Here is a 15,909-nt window from a genome sequence, read left to right as displayed (position 1 = left end):
GGGTAACTATACGCCGGAAAAAGCCGAACGCAAACGACGTAAAAAAAATTCACCGGCCGGACGTAAGTTCGTGGATCGCCGTATCTAGCTAATTTGCATACTCAACGCGGAATTCGACGGAAACGCCGCCTAGCGGCCAGCGGAAAAATGCACCTTAGATCCGACGGTGTACTAAGACGTACGCCTGTCGGATCGAGCCCAGATGCAGTCGTATCTTGTTTTGTAGATACAAAACAAAGATACGACGCGGGAACTTCGAAATTACCCGGCGTATCAATAGATACGCCGGCGTAATTCTTCTGTGGATCTGGCCCATTGTCACAGAGTAGTGGAAAATTCAGTTTTTCCATTATTGATTCTGTAGGTGAAATGTGATTATTATTGGCTTCAATAGCAGCAAAACCATTTTGCAATGCCGCGTACACACGGACGTTTTTCATGATGAGAAAAATGCAATTTTTTTAATTGATCGTTAAATACGATTGTGTGTAGGCTCCAGAGCATTTTTCGACGCAAAAAATGCCCAATAAAAATTTAGAACCTGCTCTATTTTTTCTCGTTGTTTTTCACGTCGTCGTTTTTCTTGTCGTGAAAAACGGTCATGTGTAGGCTTTAACAACGCGAAAAGAAACGTGCATGCTCAGAAGTAAGTTATGAGAAGGAAAATTTGCATAATCAGCCCAAAGGGTGGCGCCATTCGAATGGAACTTCCCCTTTATAGTGCCGTCGTACGTGTTGTACGTCACCGCGCTTTGCTAGAGCATTTTTTATCACAATCGTGTGTATGCGAGGGAAGGCTTGAGAGGAATCACGTTGAGAAAAACTTTGTTTTTCTCATGACATGAAAAACGGTCGTGTGTGGCGGCATAAGACTTTCTGTGTTGCTGCATAAAAACGTAAGGATCAGGGATCAACAATGGGAAAAAAAACTTATAACACCGAAGAAACTAAAATTATTCTTAGTAGTTTGAGATTATAATATATAATATACTATATATGGGACAGCATTTAACCCAATTTTATCATCAAGACCCAGAGAAGTGTATTGCATGTCCTAGCTTTCTATAGAAGACAACAGAATGCATTTTTCTCTGCAGGATCCTTCTTGGAATCACAGATCTTATAGACTGGCTGTGGCCAAACTCAGTCCGCCTCTCATTCCATTTCTTCCACTTATCTTAAAAGGTAGGTAACCAACAATGCATTATATATAATCAAGAGTTGTAGCTTTTTTTTTCTGTAGATTCAGAAATAATTACTGTATTTATTGGCGTATAACACTCACTTTTTTACCCTGAAAATAGAGGGTAATCTGTGCCTGCGTGTTATATGCAGGGGGCTGTGGAAAGTTTTTTTCCTGAAACTTCCATCTTAAACTTCCATCTTATGTTATACGCCTGTGCATGTTATACGCCGATAAATACGGTAAATTCTTTGTGTGCAGTATCCTGATATTTGAGGGCTATACGGTGCAGTAGATAAACACCTCAGCATTCAACCATCCAGAGGTGCCTACTTTTCAGCATAAGTCATAATTTCACTTCTTATTTCTAGCAACAGTATCACTTTAAAGGACAACTATTATGATAGCAACCTGTACTATATGGAGAGTCCAATTCTACAAAAAAAAAAGGGGGCAGTTATTGTAAGTTAGTTTAAATATTGGTGCATTAAAGCGGAGGTTCACCCTAAAAAACATCTATGAACCATCCCATACAGCAGGGATATGCAATTAGCGGACCTCCAGCTGTTGCAGAACTACAAATCCCATGAGGCATAGCAAGATTCTGACAGCCACAAGCATGACACCCAGAGGCAGAAGCATGATGGGACTTGTAGTTTTGCAACAGCTGGAGGTCCGCTAATTGCATATCACTGCCATACAGCATACTTGCGTCAGCTATAGTATGTTTTTTTCTTTTTTTTTTTTTGCTGTATTTACCGTTTAATCCTTCAGTTTCGTTTCAGACTCCCGCGGGGAGTAGGCGTTCCTATGAAGAGGGGAACATGATTGACGTCCGGCTATGGCGCGTCACGCATTCCAAAAATAGCCGGAGTACGACTCGGCTCTTCACGGAGCTATACGGCGCCTGCACACAGACTAGGAGCTGACTGCGCAGGCGTATATATATATTGTATATATATCCGAGTCCTATTTTGGCTATTTTCGAAATGCGTGACGCGCCATAGCCGGACGTCAATCATGTTCCCCTCTTCATAGGAACGCCTATTTCCCCGCCGGAGTCTGAAATGAAACTGGACGATTAAATGGTAAATACAGCGGCAAAAAAAAAACATACTATAGCTGACGCAAGTATGCTGGAAGGGATGGTAGATAAAGAAAAAAATTTTTTTAGGGTGAACCTCCGCTTTAAAAGGATTTAGGTACCACAGACTATTTTTTTTTTTTTTTACTTTTAGGAATTGGCCTTGGAAGTTTATAATTGTGAAACTCTTTTACTTACAGTTTATTGTAGAAGATATGAGGGGAGATCAAATAATTCACAGAATAACATAGAAGCAATACAAAAATAAAGAATAAAATAAATAATTGTATTAAGCCTTTTTTTTAGACTTGGATCTCATTTAAAAGACCAATTTAAAGCTTTTTTTATTTTGCTTCACTATAATCAGAGCGTTTCATCTCCTGCAGAGATATATTCAAAGGTTTAAACAAATATAGTTCATGTATGAAATAAGCCAAATGCCTTTGGAAATGTTCAGCTAGGGAATGTTCTCTGCCTGTAAACTTGCTCGAAAATTTGACTACTCCAGAAGAGTCAATTCTCTAGCACAGCTCTTATCTTCTGGGAGTGTCTGCCTCCCTAAACCTTCACCGCCCTTCATTATATTTGTTAAGAAGTTTGCCAAGAAAGGAATGACATCTCTGATTCTGCTAGGGCTGCTGATATCACGTCCATGGGTAGTAGCATCCAGCAGAAGTCTCAGGGCTTTGGATGTCCACAGGTAAACAACATGAATAAAATAAGTTGATGCACATATAATCTCATGGGAATCTTCTGGTTGAAATGAGGCCATTGGGTGCTAGAAACAGTTCTGTAAACTTATTGGTCTCCCCTTGTACATTATTCCATATATACACACATACACAAACTTTTTCAGTACTGTAATTTATATAATCTCAACAATATTCATTGATTTACAGACCTAACCTTCATCCATGATGGAAATAAAAATACTGTGGACAACCTTGTAAATTTTGAAAAAATGGTAAGACATACATGACTGTTCATGACATGTATCCATGTACTGTAATTGTAATGTTACTAAAGTGAGACTAAAGCCTCATACACACGATCGGGCTTCCATCTGACTTTTCCCTGGATTTTGCTCCAAAGGGCGTTGTCCTTGAACTTGTTATGCATACACACGGTAGGACTTTTTCAGCCAACTTTCACCAAATCACGTGGTTTTCAGCTCTTTACCGCCACCCTGTGGGCAATTTCTGCTATTGTTGTCTGATCTTTAGCATTGGTTCTGATACATGCGTGTTTGTACTTTGGACTTTAGTCCGATGGACTTGTGTACACACAATCGGATTAGCCTCCCCTCGGACATTTGTTGCCGGAAAGTTTGTCTGTTTGCACAGCGAACATTTGTCCGATGAAAAACACAAAAAGTTTGTCTGATGGAGCGTACACACGGTCAGATTGTCCGATCAAACAGGGCCGTCGGACATTTGTTGTCAAAAAGTCAGATCTTGTGTATGGGCCTTAAAGGGGTTGTAAAGGTAAAAAAAAAATCCCTAAATAGCTTCCTTTACCTCAGTGCAGTCCTCCTTCACTTACCTCATCCTTCCATTTTGCTTTAAAATGTCCTTATTTCTTCTGAGAAATCCTCACTTCCTGTTCTTCTGTCTGGAACTACACACAGTAATGTAACACTTTCTCCCTGGTGTGGAGAAAGCATCTTGTGGGGTGAGGGGGCGAGCAGGAGGGTCAGAATGCTATCTACTTTGCAGATAGAGAAAGAAGCTGTGTGTTAGTGGGCGTCCTGACACTCCTGCTCGCCCCCTCAAGAGGATTTCTCCACACCAGGGAGAAAGTGTTGCATTACTGTGTGTAGTTACAGACAAAAGAACAGGAAGTGAGGATTTCTCAGAAGAAATAAGGACATTTAAAAGCAAAATCGAAGGGTGAGGTAAGTGAAGGAGGACTGCACTAAGATAAAGGAAGCTATTTAGGGAAAACTTTTTTTTACCTTTACAACCCCTTTTAAGTAATGTTTGTTTGAGACAAACATTTTGGCTATTTTCCTATAGAACTGTTTTTGAAGTTTAGCTTTTTTTTTTTTTTTTTTTTATTGAACGGTGTAATTTATGTTTGTTAAGAGTCTAACTTTTGTTTTGATTACCTATATATAAAAGCCTTATTGTTTTTGCTTCGCAGTAATATATATATATATAATATTTAATTCAATTAACATCCATTTATTATTTTTAACTTTTGTAGCGCATGATTGCAAAGACCATACGGATATTTCACAGTTATCGAAGCCAGACCTACAGTAAGTACAATTGGTTAGGAATACAGTGCTGAATGTATTCAAGAAAAAGGTTTAAATGACTAAGGGTGTGGTTGACAACATTCCTGCTATTTATACCACACTTTACCTCTTTTTTTGGGACTTTCAAGGCAACAATACAACAATACCACAGTTAAAAATAAATCATTCTTTATTATTGCTTTCTGCTATTTTTCTTTAAAAAAATAAAACACATAAAAAACATTACTAATTGTATTTCTCCAACCATATTTGAATGTACAGCCACACAACATTTAAACTTTAATGGACAATCCAATATAATAGAACATATACAAAATATACAACATAATAGCACATACACTAGGGGTAGGCAACCTTTGGCACTCCAGCTGTTGTGGAACTAAATTTCCCATGAGGCATTGCAAGGTTGGCAGTTACAAATACTCCCAGAAGCATGATGGGGTTTGGCAGTTTGGCAGTTACAATTGTAGTTCTGCAACAGATGGAGTGCCACAGGTTGCCTATCCCTGACATACAAAATAAAAAGTGGCATTTCCAACTGCTACCATGTTTCCCAAATAATAAGACCTACCCCGAAAATAAGCCCCACTGTGATTTTCGGGGAGGGCTACAATATAAGCCCTGCCCTGAAAATAAGCCCTAGTTTGGAAGGATTGTGAAGTCCTATAATGCACTGTATTACAGCGTTGTGTGGTCTAGACCAGTGGTCAGACTCATCAACCCTGTCCTCAGGGCCCACTAACAGGTCAGGTTTGCAAGATAACTGAAATACATCATAGGTGATATCATTTGCTGCCGGGTGATTGCAGTATTCTAGTCTGCATCTCCCCAAGGTAATACATAAAACCTGGCCTGTTAGTGGGTGCCGAGGACAGGGTTGATGACCACTGGTCTAGACTGTGTATGTTTCTGTCGTCTGTTTGTGGTGAATATTTTTTGTGACCGGCCTTATCGGTCTTCCCCGCTCCAAGCACTGCAGAGTGGGAGGGGGGGGGGCAAGATCTCCTGCTGACAGCTGGCAGAAAAGGAGGCGAGCAGCGGGGATCAGCTGAGCGCTGCTTGGTGCTTCCATGACCCACCTGATCAGTCTTCCCCACTTCTAGCACTGCAGAGTAGGAAGGTACAGTGTTTGTCACAGGTGAATTACAGAGACATCCACAGTTTACATTGTATAGTGCTGTAATGCAGTGTATTTTAGGATTTTAAAGGCTCTTTTAACTCAGTTCCACTGGCAACTGGGGATTCCTGACATGCAGGGAGGGAGAGGGGGAGAGAAGTACACGACAAGCCCTACCCCAGGCTTATTTTCAGGGAAACGCGGTAGCTGTCAAATCTTACAACCATGTACTCTTGATTGTTGTAAAAAAACATCAACAATCAAGGATACATGGCTGTAGGGTTTGACAGCTGGTAGCTGTGAACACCACTTTGTATTGTATATGTGCTGTACATTAAAATATGGTTGAAGAAGTACAATTACTAACGTTTTTATGTGATGTTTTAAAAAGAAAGAAAGCGTAAAGCAATAATAAAGAATGATTTATTTTTAACTGTAGAATTGTTGTATTGGTTGCCTTCAATGCCCCAAAAAGAGAGGTATATTTAAGTGTGGTACAGTGCTGAATGTATATATGGCAAAAACATTTAAATCTGTGTCTACATCCTATCCTATATATTATTCAAAAATGATTACAATATACTAGTGCACTGCTGGAGGATGCATCCTTCCAGTTCGGAGTTTAGCTTTGCAAAGCATGTTCCACCATGGAAATCCCAACAGAATAATCGTATCTCCCCAGTGTCTGGCCACACCGTGCCTCAGCTCCTGTTATCCATGCCAGACAGTTTGGCATACTGTGCATTTATAAAAAAATAGAGAACTGCTATCCATGACAATCCTTTGCACACTTTAAATTGACATGAAAATGTCAATGTAAATAATTATGGTATTTTTTTATATTTGGAAATCTTACCTCTTATATACTGTGAAGGTACCATGCCATGTATCAGCGACAGTATGTACCAGTTAAAATCTGTGTTTCACAATACAAAAGAGATAAAGTCATTGTTTTATTTTCTTTACCAATATATACAGTTCCTCTGTCGCCACTTCGATCTCGGTCTCTTCATCTCCTTGAGGATGCTGCTGCAGTCCGGATGTCTACATGTACGTTTAGAGAATTTTTTTACTTTTTTTTTATTGAATATAATCATAACTTATTAGAAGGATAACATGTTTTTGTATAACAGCAAACAATGATGCACACAATCATTATGCAAGCTGTTGATGTTTGTGCTTCAAAAATTATTTTACAGTAAAAATATATTTTACCTGCAATGATCTAACAGAGTTTCATTTAATGAGATTTAGTTGGTGTTTTAAAGAGACTGTGACTGTTTGGGTAATTGGGTCAGGAAACCAACTACAGTACTCGTCATCTCTGAGCTGCTTCCTGAACTCAACATATGGCCTTATGGTAGAATTTATACTTTTTATATAATTGTTAGTAATGAAGTGCGCATACAAAGGGTAAATATATAGTGATCAAGTGATTACAATTAAAGGCATATGTCTAAGCACTGGAAAAAAAATCCAGACTGCATTAAAACATACTTTATGCTGAACTCCAGGCATACTGTATATTAAAACCACTGGTTAAAGCGGAGTTCCACCCAAAAGTGGAACTTCCACTTAATCCACTCCTCGCCCCCTTACATGTCACATGTTTGGGGGGAATGGGGGCTTCAGTAGGAGTGGGACTTCCTGTCCCACTTCCTCCTTCCACCCAGGGACCGCTTAGGCGATAAGTCATATCGCCTACGGCGGCCCTTCCCTGTAGGCGATCACCTGGGACACACGACAGGTCCCAGGCTATCGCCTGTCCACTCAGGTAGCGATGCGCCGTTCGCGCATGCGCAGTGAGTGCCTGGCCTTGAAGCCGAAAGCTGCCACGGCCGGGTGCCCACAGTTACAATGGAGGCGCCGGCGGAGAAGGGGGGGGGGGGAGCGGCGATGGACAGTGGAACAGGTAAGTGTATGTTTATTAAAAGCCAGCAGCTACACTTTTTGTAGCTGCTGACTTTTAATAAACATAAAAAACGTCTGTAACTCCCCTTTAATGCAGTTATATATTCATGAAATATTAAACATAAAATGCTTTTCACATCCGATTTACTGTAGAAAATATGAGTAGATCAAATAGCTCACAGAATAACATAGAAGCAATATAAAACAAATGATATTAAAACATTTTTAAGACTTGAAACCACAACACGACTTCCAGCACGACTTTGGGAGGCAACTTGGACACGACTTGAGTTTGAATTATCAGGCAACTTACAAGGCAACTTCAAGTTGCCTCCAGGACAGTACAAGGCAACTTCAAGTCGCCTCCAGGACAGGAGGCTTTCCAGTGGCCAATCAAACAACAATCAGCTCTGTGGGAGGGAAGGGGGAGGGGTTTGACTGAGAAATGTATGTTATCTTCCTGTATTGTTGCTTCAGTTAAGACAGTGATCAGACTTCTGAGGCAACTTCCATTGAAATCAATGGGTACAAGTTGCCTACAAGTTGCCTAGAAGTAGTACAGGAACCTTTTCTGAAGTCGGAGCGACTTCAGTAGTGTACATTAACCACTTAAGCCCCGGACCATATTGCTGCCCAAAGACCCAAGGTGTTTTTACAGTTTGCGTCGCTTTAACAGACAATTGCGCGGTCGTGCGACGTGGCTCCCAAACAAAATTGGCGTCCTTTTTTCCCCACAAATAGAGCTTTCTTTTGGTGGTATTTGATCACCTCGGCGGTTTTTATTTTTTGCGCTATAAACAAAAATAGAGCGACAATTTTGAAAAAAATGCAATATTTTTTACTTTTTGCTGTAATAAATATCCCCCAAAAACATATATAAAATTTTTTTTTTTCCTCAGTTTAGGCCGATACGTATTCTTGTACCTATTTTTGGTAAAAAAATTATATGCAATTTCCTGCTTTTTGGCTTTGTTTTTGGCAATCAGAGACATTTTATATCTTTAACTGATAATACATTCCAACTTGTTTTTTATCAGACATTTATATCTTAAGGCATCAGATTAATAGATCCTACAACAGGACACTCCCACATTAACCCTCTCTGAGACAGCTATATCATTGGCACCATTAAATAGGGTATCTGAAGGATTGTGTTTCCTACTAGGGAGGTCCATTGGATTGGATTTTTCCTGTTAACAGATTACCCAACACCTGTGAATATATAGGAACTCGGAACACCTAAGGGTGATCCAATTTGCAGCGCCACGATCCCAATCTTTCTACATCTTTATTGATCTCATCACTGAGGTTCCTTAGGGAGGCAGCAGCATTAATATACATCCTAAGCGCGGACTCCCCTTTATCTTTATTTAATAACACCAAAGACACTAACACGAGATCACGTAGACGCGTTTCACACAAGCATCTTGTGCTTAATCATTACCATTATTTTTATCGGGACTGCGATATTGCGACGGACAGATCGGACACTTTTGACACATTCTTGGGACCATTCACAATTATACAGCGATTAGTGCTGTAAAAATGCACTGATTACTCTATAAATGTCACTGACAGGGAAGGGGTTAACACTAGGGGGGTTCCCTAGATGTGTTCTAACTGTGGGGGAGGGGGTGGGAGTGACTAGGGGAAGAGAGAGATCGGTGTTTATACATTGTATGAACACACAATCAGTCTCCTCTCCCCTCAGAGAACCGTGATCTGTGTGTTTACACACACAGATCATGGTTCTCACTGTCACGAGCGATCACGGGTGCTCATCACGCCCGCCGGGCACTCTCATCTGCTCCTTGTACACGCTGTGGGTGCATGCGCACCCCTAGTGGCCAAAAGGCGAAGCAGCGGAAGATAACGTTGTTTCTCCCAGCCATGCCATTCTGCCGCAATATAGCTGCGACGGCTGATCGGCAAGTGGTTAAACTTGCATTGACATCTCTTAAATGAATGAAATCAAAGATCACACTGATCTGCGGCTTTGAAATCACGCTGAAGTAGTTGCATTGGTGTGAACCAGGGCTAGGTTTGAGTACCATTTAACACTTGGATCTTGGTCCTCAAAATGACAGAAAACATTACTTCACTGCAATCAGCAAATTTTCTTTTAGCAAGAGATAACATTTAAAAGGGACAGAACATTTCCAACACATTTGGCTCACTTCAAACATACCGTATATATAGGCATATACCGCGCGCCGGCGTATATTGCGCACCCCAACCTGAGAAGGGAAGTTTAGGGAAAAAAATTACTTTTTGGATGCTCAGCCTTGTCGGTGTCCGTCTGCTGTCGGCGTCCATCGGCGGCTTTGTCCGGCATCCGTCTGCGGGGTCCGTCCAGCCTTGTCGGTGTCCGTCTGCTGTCTTGCCCGGCGGCCTTGTCCGGCGTCCTACACGTCCGTCTGCCAGTCCGTCCAGCCTTGTCGGTGTCCGTCGCATCCGTCTGCCGGGGGTTGCAGCGTTTCCGGTGTGTTCGGCTCCTCTCGCATGGCTGCGGGCGTGGCCGAGTGCGCAGTACACTCAGCTCGGCTCGGTCTTTGTCGGCGGCGCTCAGAGACAGCGAGTATCGGCTGTCTCTGAGGAGGATCGGCGTACATCGCGCACCCACGATTTCCCCCTGATTTTAAGGGGAATAAAGTGTGATTTTTACAGCAATATCTCCTTGTGTGTAGCTCATATTTGGTTCCACCAGATAGCAGGTAAATTCTTATTGGTTTCCTGACAGATGCATAGCTATGTGACAAATAAATTATGGGAGCCACACATAGCCAAAAACGCTTTTTATAAGGAGGTCCACTATGTACGGTATGCTTTTCTGTACCTATAGCATTAAGGTAATCCTTCCTACGGGGACACAAATACCATTAAAAACCAGACAGATGCTCTAATCCTTACCTTTTTTTTAAATGGCCTCTTATGAGTGAGTGAGAAACTTATATAGCGCAACACATGCGAACTGAATCGCCTCTGGGCGCTTGGTATCCATTCCCTGGGCCCTCAGAAGAGATGGGTCTTGATCTTTCTCCTAAAGGCCAGGTGGTTTAAAATATTCATACCCCTTCACATTTTCCACATTTTGTCATGTTACAACCAAAAATGTAAATGTATTTTCTTGGGATTTTATGTGATAGACCAACACAAAGTGGCACATAATTGTGAAGTGAAAGGAAAATGATAAATGGTTTTCAATTTTTTTTACAAATAAATATCTGAAAAGTTTAGGGTACATTTGTATTCAGCCCCTTTTACTCTGATACCCCTAACTAAAATCTAGTGGAACCAATTGTCTTCAGAAGTCACCTAACTAGTAAATAGAAGCAACCTGTGTGTAATTTAATCTCAGTATAAATACAGCTGTTCTGTGAAGCCCTCAGAGGGAGAACCTTAGTGAACAAACTGCATCATGAAGGCCAAGTAACAGGTCAGGGATAACAATGTGGAGAAATTTGAAACAGGGTTAGGTTATAACAAAATATCCACAGCTTTGAACATCTCACAGAGCACTGTTCAATCCATCACCTGAAAATGGAAAAAGTATGACACAACTGCAAACCTACCAAGACACAGTAGTCCACCGGAACTGAGAGACGGGCAAGGATAGCATTAATCAGAGAAGCAGTCAAGAGGCCCATTATGGTAACTCAGGGGAGCTGAATACAAATGCACGCCACACTTTTCACATATTTATTTGTAAAAAAATTGAAAACTATTTATCATTTTCCTTCCACTTCACAATTATGTACCACTTTGTGTTGGTCTATCACATTAAATTCCAATAAAATACATTTACATTTTTGGTTGTAACATGACAAAATTTGAAAACATTCAAGGGCTACGAATACTTTTTCAAGGCACTGTATGTCTGTTGGGGAAAATTCCCCTTACTTAGCAGTTACACATCACGAGAAATTCTAACACTGCCCACTCAATTTTGAAGCGTGACAAAATTGAAAATACATTTGGAAATGTCTCACTGTCTATAATGGGGCACATCTGCTGGGGTATGGCTAGTCAAAGTCTAGTTGCAAAAAATTGTGCACTCGTTTACTAGCCATGTTTGGGTGATGGGAGAAAGGGTAAAATATTAACACCTGTGTAATAGTCCATACCGTTTGCAGCTTCTCTCTTAGGCTGCATTCACACCTAAGCGACAGCCGCGTTCGCGTGTAGCGACAGATTTGCCGCGATTACAAATGTTTCAATTTTTTTTTTCCTAAAGTATTCCCATTGCTGTCTATGGGAAAACGCGCCTGTCGCGTGAAAAAAAGGGTCCGGGACTTTTTTTCAGGCGACAGGCGTTGCGCGTCTATGAGATGTGAACCATCTCCATAGACGGCAATGGGAATTCTCCCCTCTAGCGACAGAAGCGTCCCGCGTCTTGTCGCTTAGGTGTGAATGGGGTCTTAGAACGTAAAATCTACAGTATAAAATAAAGCAAAACATTGTGTCAAAGCCATTACAAGAATTTTTATCTTTTTTTTTTTTTTTTATCTTTTCAAAATAGTTTGGTGTATTAAAAACAATTTTGTTGTGTTCTTCCTTACAGGTTCAGAATATTCAGTGAACTTTAGAAGTCCAGCAGCTACATGGGCTTATATCCAGCGCATGAAGGTCATTGACAATCAGAAGCGGTTATTGGAGCTGTCCCGCAGCCTTGAACCATCCTGAAATATTGGAAGTGTTCTGTGGAGTCTGTAGAGATGCACTTGGATACAGGCTTCCTCCAATCAGTTTCTTTGTAATCCCTGTATCAGGGACTCAGGTCATTGTTGGCCTTTAGCCAGTCCAACATTTGGACTCTATGCTTTTGGAACAAGCATACTGAAGAATATCCATATTTAAGCCGAAGCGCTATCTCATCTTCTGATGATGGATGTTACAAGCTTATTGACATTGTGACTTACCTTCACATTACTGTGGGACCTATAGTGTCAAATATTGGACAGCTTTCTCGCTCATGTAAAATGCTTTGCAGTGGCCATAATATATAGAGACTTTATTATATGCCATCTAATACTGTGCCAAAGGATCGCCTGGATCAATATAGAAAATACTTAAATGGATAATGATAAAATGAACAGACTGCGGGATACCTATGAACACCTATACCTATGGATATCGGTAGGAGTGATCGGTCAGTACAGCTATTGGTCCTAAACAAAAATAAAATGTATAAAAAAAATAAAAGCTTGTTCAACCGTTCCAATTTGTTCTACCAGGAAGGCTTGTTATATGAACAGGCATGAAAAAGTAGCAACTAATAAAGTGCTATTAATATAAAGCATTCATTATATTGCAGTTTAACAATTCATGGATGTTCAGTTAGGTTTTCTTTTAGGCTGTCTATTTTCATCTAGAACGTTTGCTTTTCAAAAGAACAAGGTCTTTTGCAAATGTATCAATTACAGGGACGAGACAAACCATTCAACAGTGACAGGGGTGCTTACAATGATCATCGTAAACAGAAGATTTCCCAGCACACTTACCAGCCAGCCTTCAAAACAACCAAATTGGCCATGGCTGACAGTTTGCATTTTAAAACGGAGGGTTTTGTTTTAAATGCGTAAGCCACTGTGGCCACATCAAGGGACCTCTGTATATACTGTGGTCCAAACTCAAAAATGTACAGAGCCTCCACAGTTAGAGCACATATATCAATGGATAGGTTAAGGGGCAGGTGTGCCTGGAGGGAGCCAATCCCTCCTTAAACAGGGACGCACATGACGCCCAGCAATAGCACAATGGCAGTGAAGGCATCCAGTGCGTCCCGGGACCCAATTGGACCACCCCAACCTATAACTAGCCTGTGCAGCAAGGTGAATATGAAAGGGAAACACATTACAAAACAAAATATAATTTGTTTGTTTGTTTTCAATGTGCATTGCCCTTCCAATTGCACCTTACTGCAAAGGCTAGTTATAGGTTGCAGTGGTTGCCATTTTTTTTTGTACTTGATCAGTTATATGTGTTTTGTTATGTATAGCCTTTATTCAAAAATAAAAAATTAAGAACACCCTTGCTGAAACTGCTTAAAAGGTGTAAGCTGAAGCTCAGCCCCAATTTTAGTGTATTTAAATCTGCTACTATAGCCAACAACTGAGTATGCTGTCCAAAAGGTGCTCCATCATCCAGAGTGGGGGGCACGCTAATACGCAAAGTGTGTTAGTGGCTAAATCACCAGGTAAAAACAGCCTAAGAAAACAAAAATGCAGCCACCACATCTAATGATTGGTAGGCTACAATATTTTTGGTTTTATACCGCTTTAACCAGGTGATCGGACCTGAAACTGAACAGGGACACACCAGACCCCTGCTGCGGTGTGACCGTGAAACCCTCAATCTATGAACGGAATAAAACTTAAAAGGATATCCTGAAAAGCTGAATAACCCATGGATTACAACAGTAAACTCAACTGATGCAATACATATAAACCCAAACATCTTGCAATGTTACCTTATTCCAACAGAATATACAAATCTTCAGCCCATCTATGTGATCATCACTACCACAATATACCGTATATACGCGAGTATAAGCCGAGGCACCTAATTTTACCACAAAAAAAATGGAAAAACTTATTGACTCGCATATAAGCTGAGGGTGAGAAATGCAGCAGCTACTGTAAGCGTAAAAGAGAGTCAACAATGCCTATTTGCACGCCTCACTGTGCCCATTGCAGCGTACCTGAAATTCTTGACAGGCTGCGCTCATCCATTTATTTATTTTTAAAACTCACGGCTTCCCCCTGGTCTCGCGATAGGCGTTTGACACCTTGTTCAGCCAATCACGGACGTTCTTTCATCCTTGGACAAGAGAAGGTCCGTGATAGGCGGAACACTGAACATAGTGTCAAAAGCCTATCACAGGAACGGGACCAGGCCAGGAGGAAGCCACAAGTTAAAAAAAAAAAAAAAAGACGCCTGCAGCCCCTCAGGGGTATTGAGCCCTAAAAAAAAAAAAAAAAAAAGGGCTGAAAAATATGAGTATATACGGTAGGTAGCATTGACCTTGCCATGTCAGTTTCAACATAGAAGAACCCTGGAAAATAACTTTCTATTCTCAGGGATCCCATAATAGAATCTACCATTTTCCTTGTACCTCTATATTTTATACAAAATTGACCTTTGCCGGCACCTTTCCGTTCCCCACAGCCAGACACACACTTGTGGGAGCAAGGCATGTCAAACACAGACACAAGATGACGCATTACTCCCACAAGGGTGTGTGTGTGTGTGTGTGTGTGTGTGTGTGTGTGTGTGTGTGTGTGTGTGTGTGTGTGTGTATAACGGAAAGGGGATGGCAAAGGTCAGTATTGTATAAAATATAGGCTTATAAAAGTTAATTATTTTCCTATAGAAGCATTCTAGGCTTATTTCCTTACAACCACTACTAATAAATCACTCTGGGCCATATTCTGAGTAAAGTTACGATGGAGTATCTCAGGATACTCCATTGTAGCTCTCTTTTTTGGCCAGTGTATCTATGCAAGTGATTCTTAGAATCATTTTCGCATAGATACACTGAAGATCCGACAGGTGTAAGTCACTTACACTGTCGGATCTTAAATGTAAATTACTCCGCCGGCCGCTAGGTGGCGTTTACATTCAGGTCTCATTTGTTTATGCAAATGAGCCCGATACACCGATTCCCGAACGAATTCGCGTCACCGTCGTTGGCGTAAGGTTACCCCTGCTATATGAGGGGTAACCTTACGCCAGTCCCACGTAGGCCATGTTAAGTATGGCGTCGGGTCCGCGTTGTGTACGTCGTTTTACTAAGTCGTTCTTGAATACGACTTTACGTCAATGACGCACACGTCGGCGTCATTGACGTTTTACGCCGAGAACTGGAGCATGCGCACTCGGCTTTTTTAAGCCCGGCGCATGCGCAGTTCGTTAGAAGCCGCCCCCTTGGATTTACGCGGGGGGATACGCCGGGCCAAATACACTACGCCGCCCCAAACTACGGAGCAAGTGTTTGGGGAATACAGCACTTGCTCCTGTAGGTTGGGGCGGCGTAGTGTAAATGGCTTACGCGCCGCCCGCCTACAATGTACCAGAATATAGCCCTATATCTACAGCTCACAGTACATTAGCAGTGGTCAAGGGGAACAATGCTCCTTACAGCCACTGGGAAGGATCCCCCTCCCTTCCTTACAGATAGCTTAAAAGATCTTTGGGTTCCAAGGTTTATGGAAGGCAGAAAATTCAAGGAACCCCTAGAACATTAGGGTTCTACTGAACCCTGGTTGAGAAAGGCTGTCAAGATCTCACACACACACACACACACCTCTCTCAACAAGCCATAAATAAAGGCTTCAAAGTTCACAGTAGAAGCA

At 41.3% G+C, this 15,909-nt stretch overlaps 1 protein-coding gene across 1 annotated transcript in view; it reads left to right on the top strand.

Moving 5' to 3' along the window:
* RAPGEF3 (Rap guanine nucleotide exchange factor 3) overlaps positions 1-12,858 on the top strand; it is a 142,235-nt gene extending 129,377 nt beyond the window's left edge. Inside the window, exons 23-27 of the mRNA XM_040340772.1 lie at positions 1,098-1,185; positions 3,167-3,231; positions 4,473-4,527; positions 6,623-6,694; positions 12,117-12,858. Coding sequence (XP_040196706.1) covers positions 1,098-1,185; positions 3,167-3,231; positions 4,473-4,527; positions 6,623-6,694; positions 12,117-12,238 — 402 coding nt within the window. The 3' untranslated portion in view covers positions 12,239-12,858. The remainder of the gene's footprint in view (positions 1-1,097; positions 1,186-3,166; positions 3,232-4,472; positions 4,528-6,622; positions 6,695-12,116) is intronic.
* Positions 12,859-15,909: the final 3,051 nt, after the last annotated feature.

The sequence above is a fragment of the Rana temporaria genome, chromosome 2 (assembly GCF_905171775.1).
Source record: "Rana temporaria chromosome 2, aRanTem1.1, whole genome shotgun sequence".
In the NCBI taxonomy this organism is placed as follows: domain Eukaryota; kingdom Metazoa; phylum Chordata; class Amphibia; order Anura; family Ranidae; genus Rana; species Rana temporaria.
Note: the sequence above shows the minus strand (reverse complement) of the source record. Positions and strands in the feature narration are given on the sequence as shown.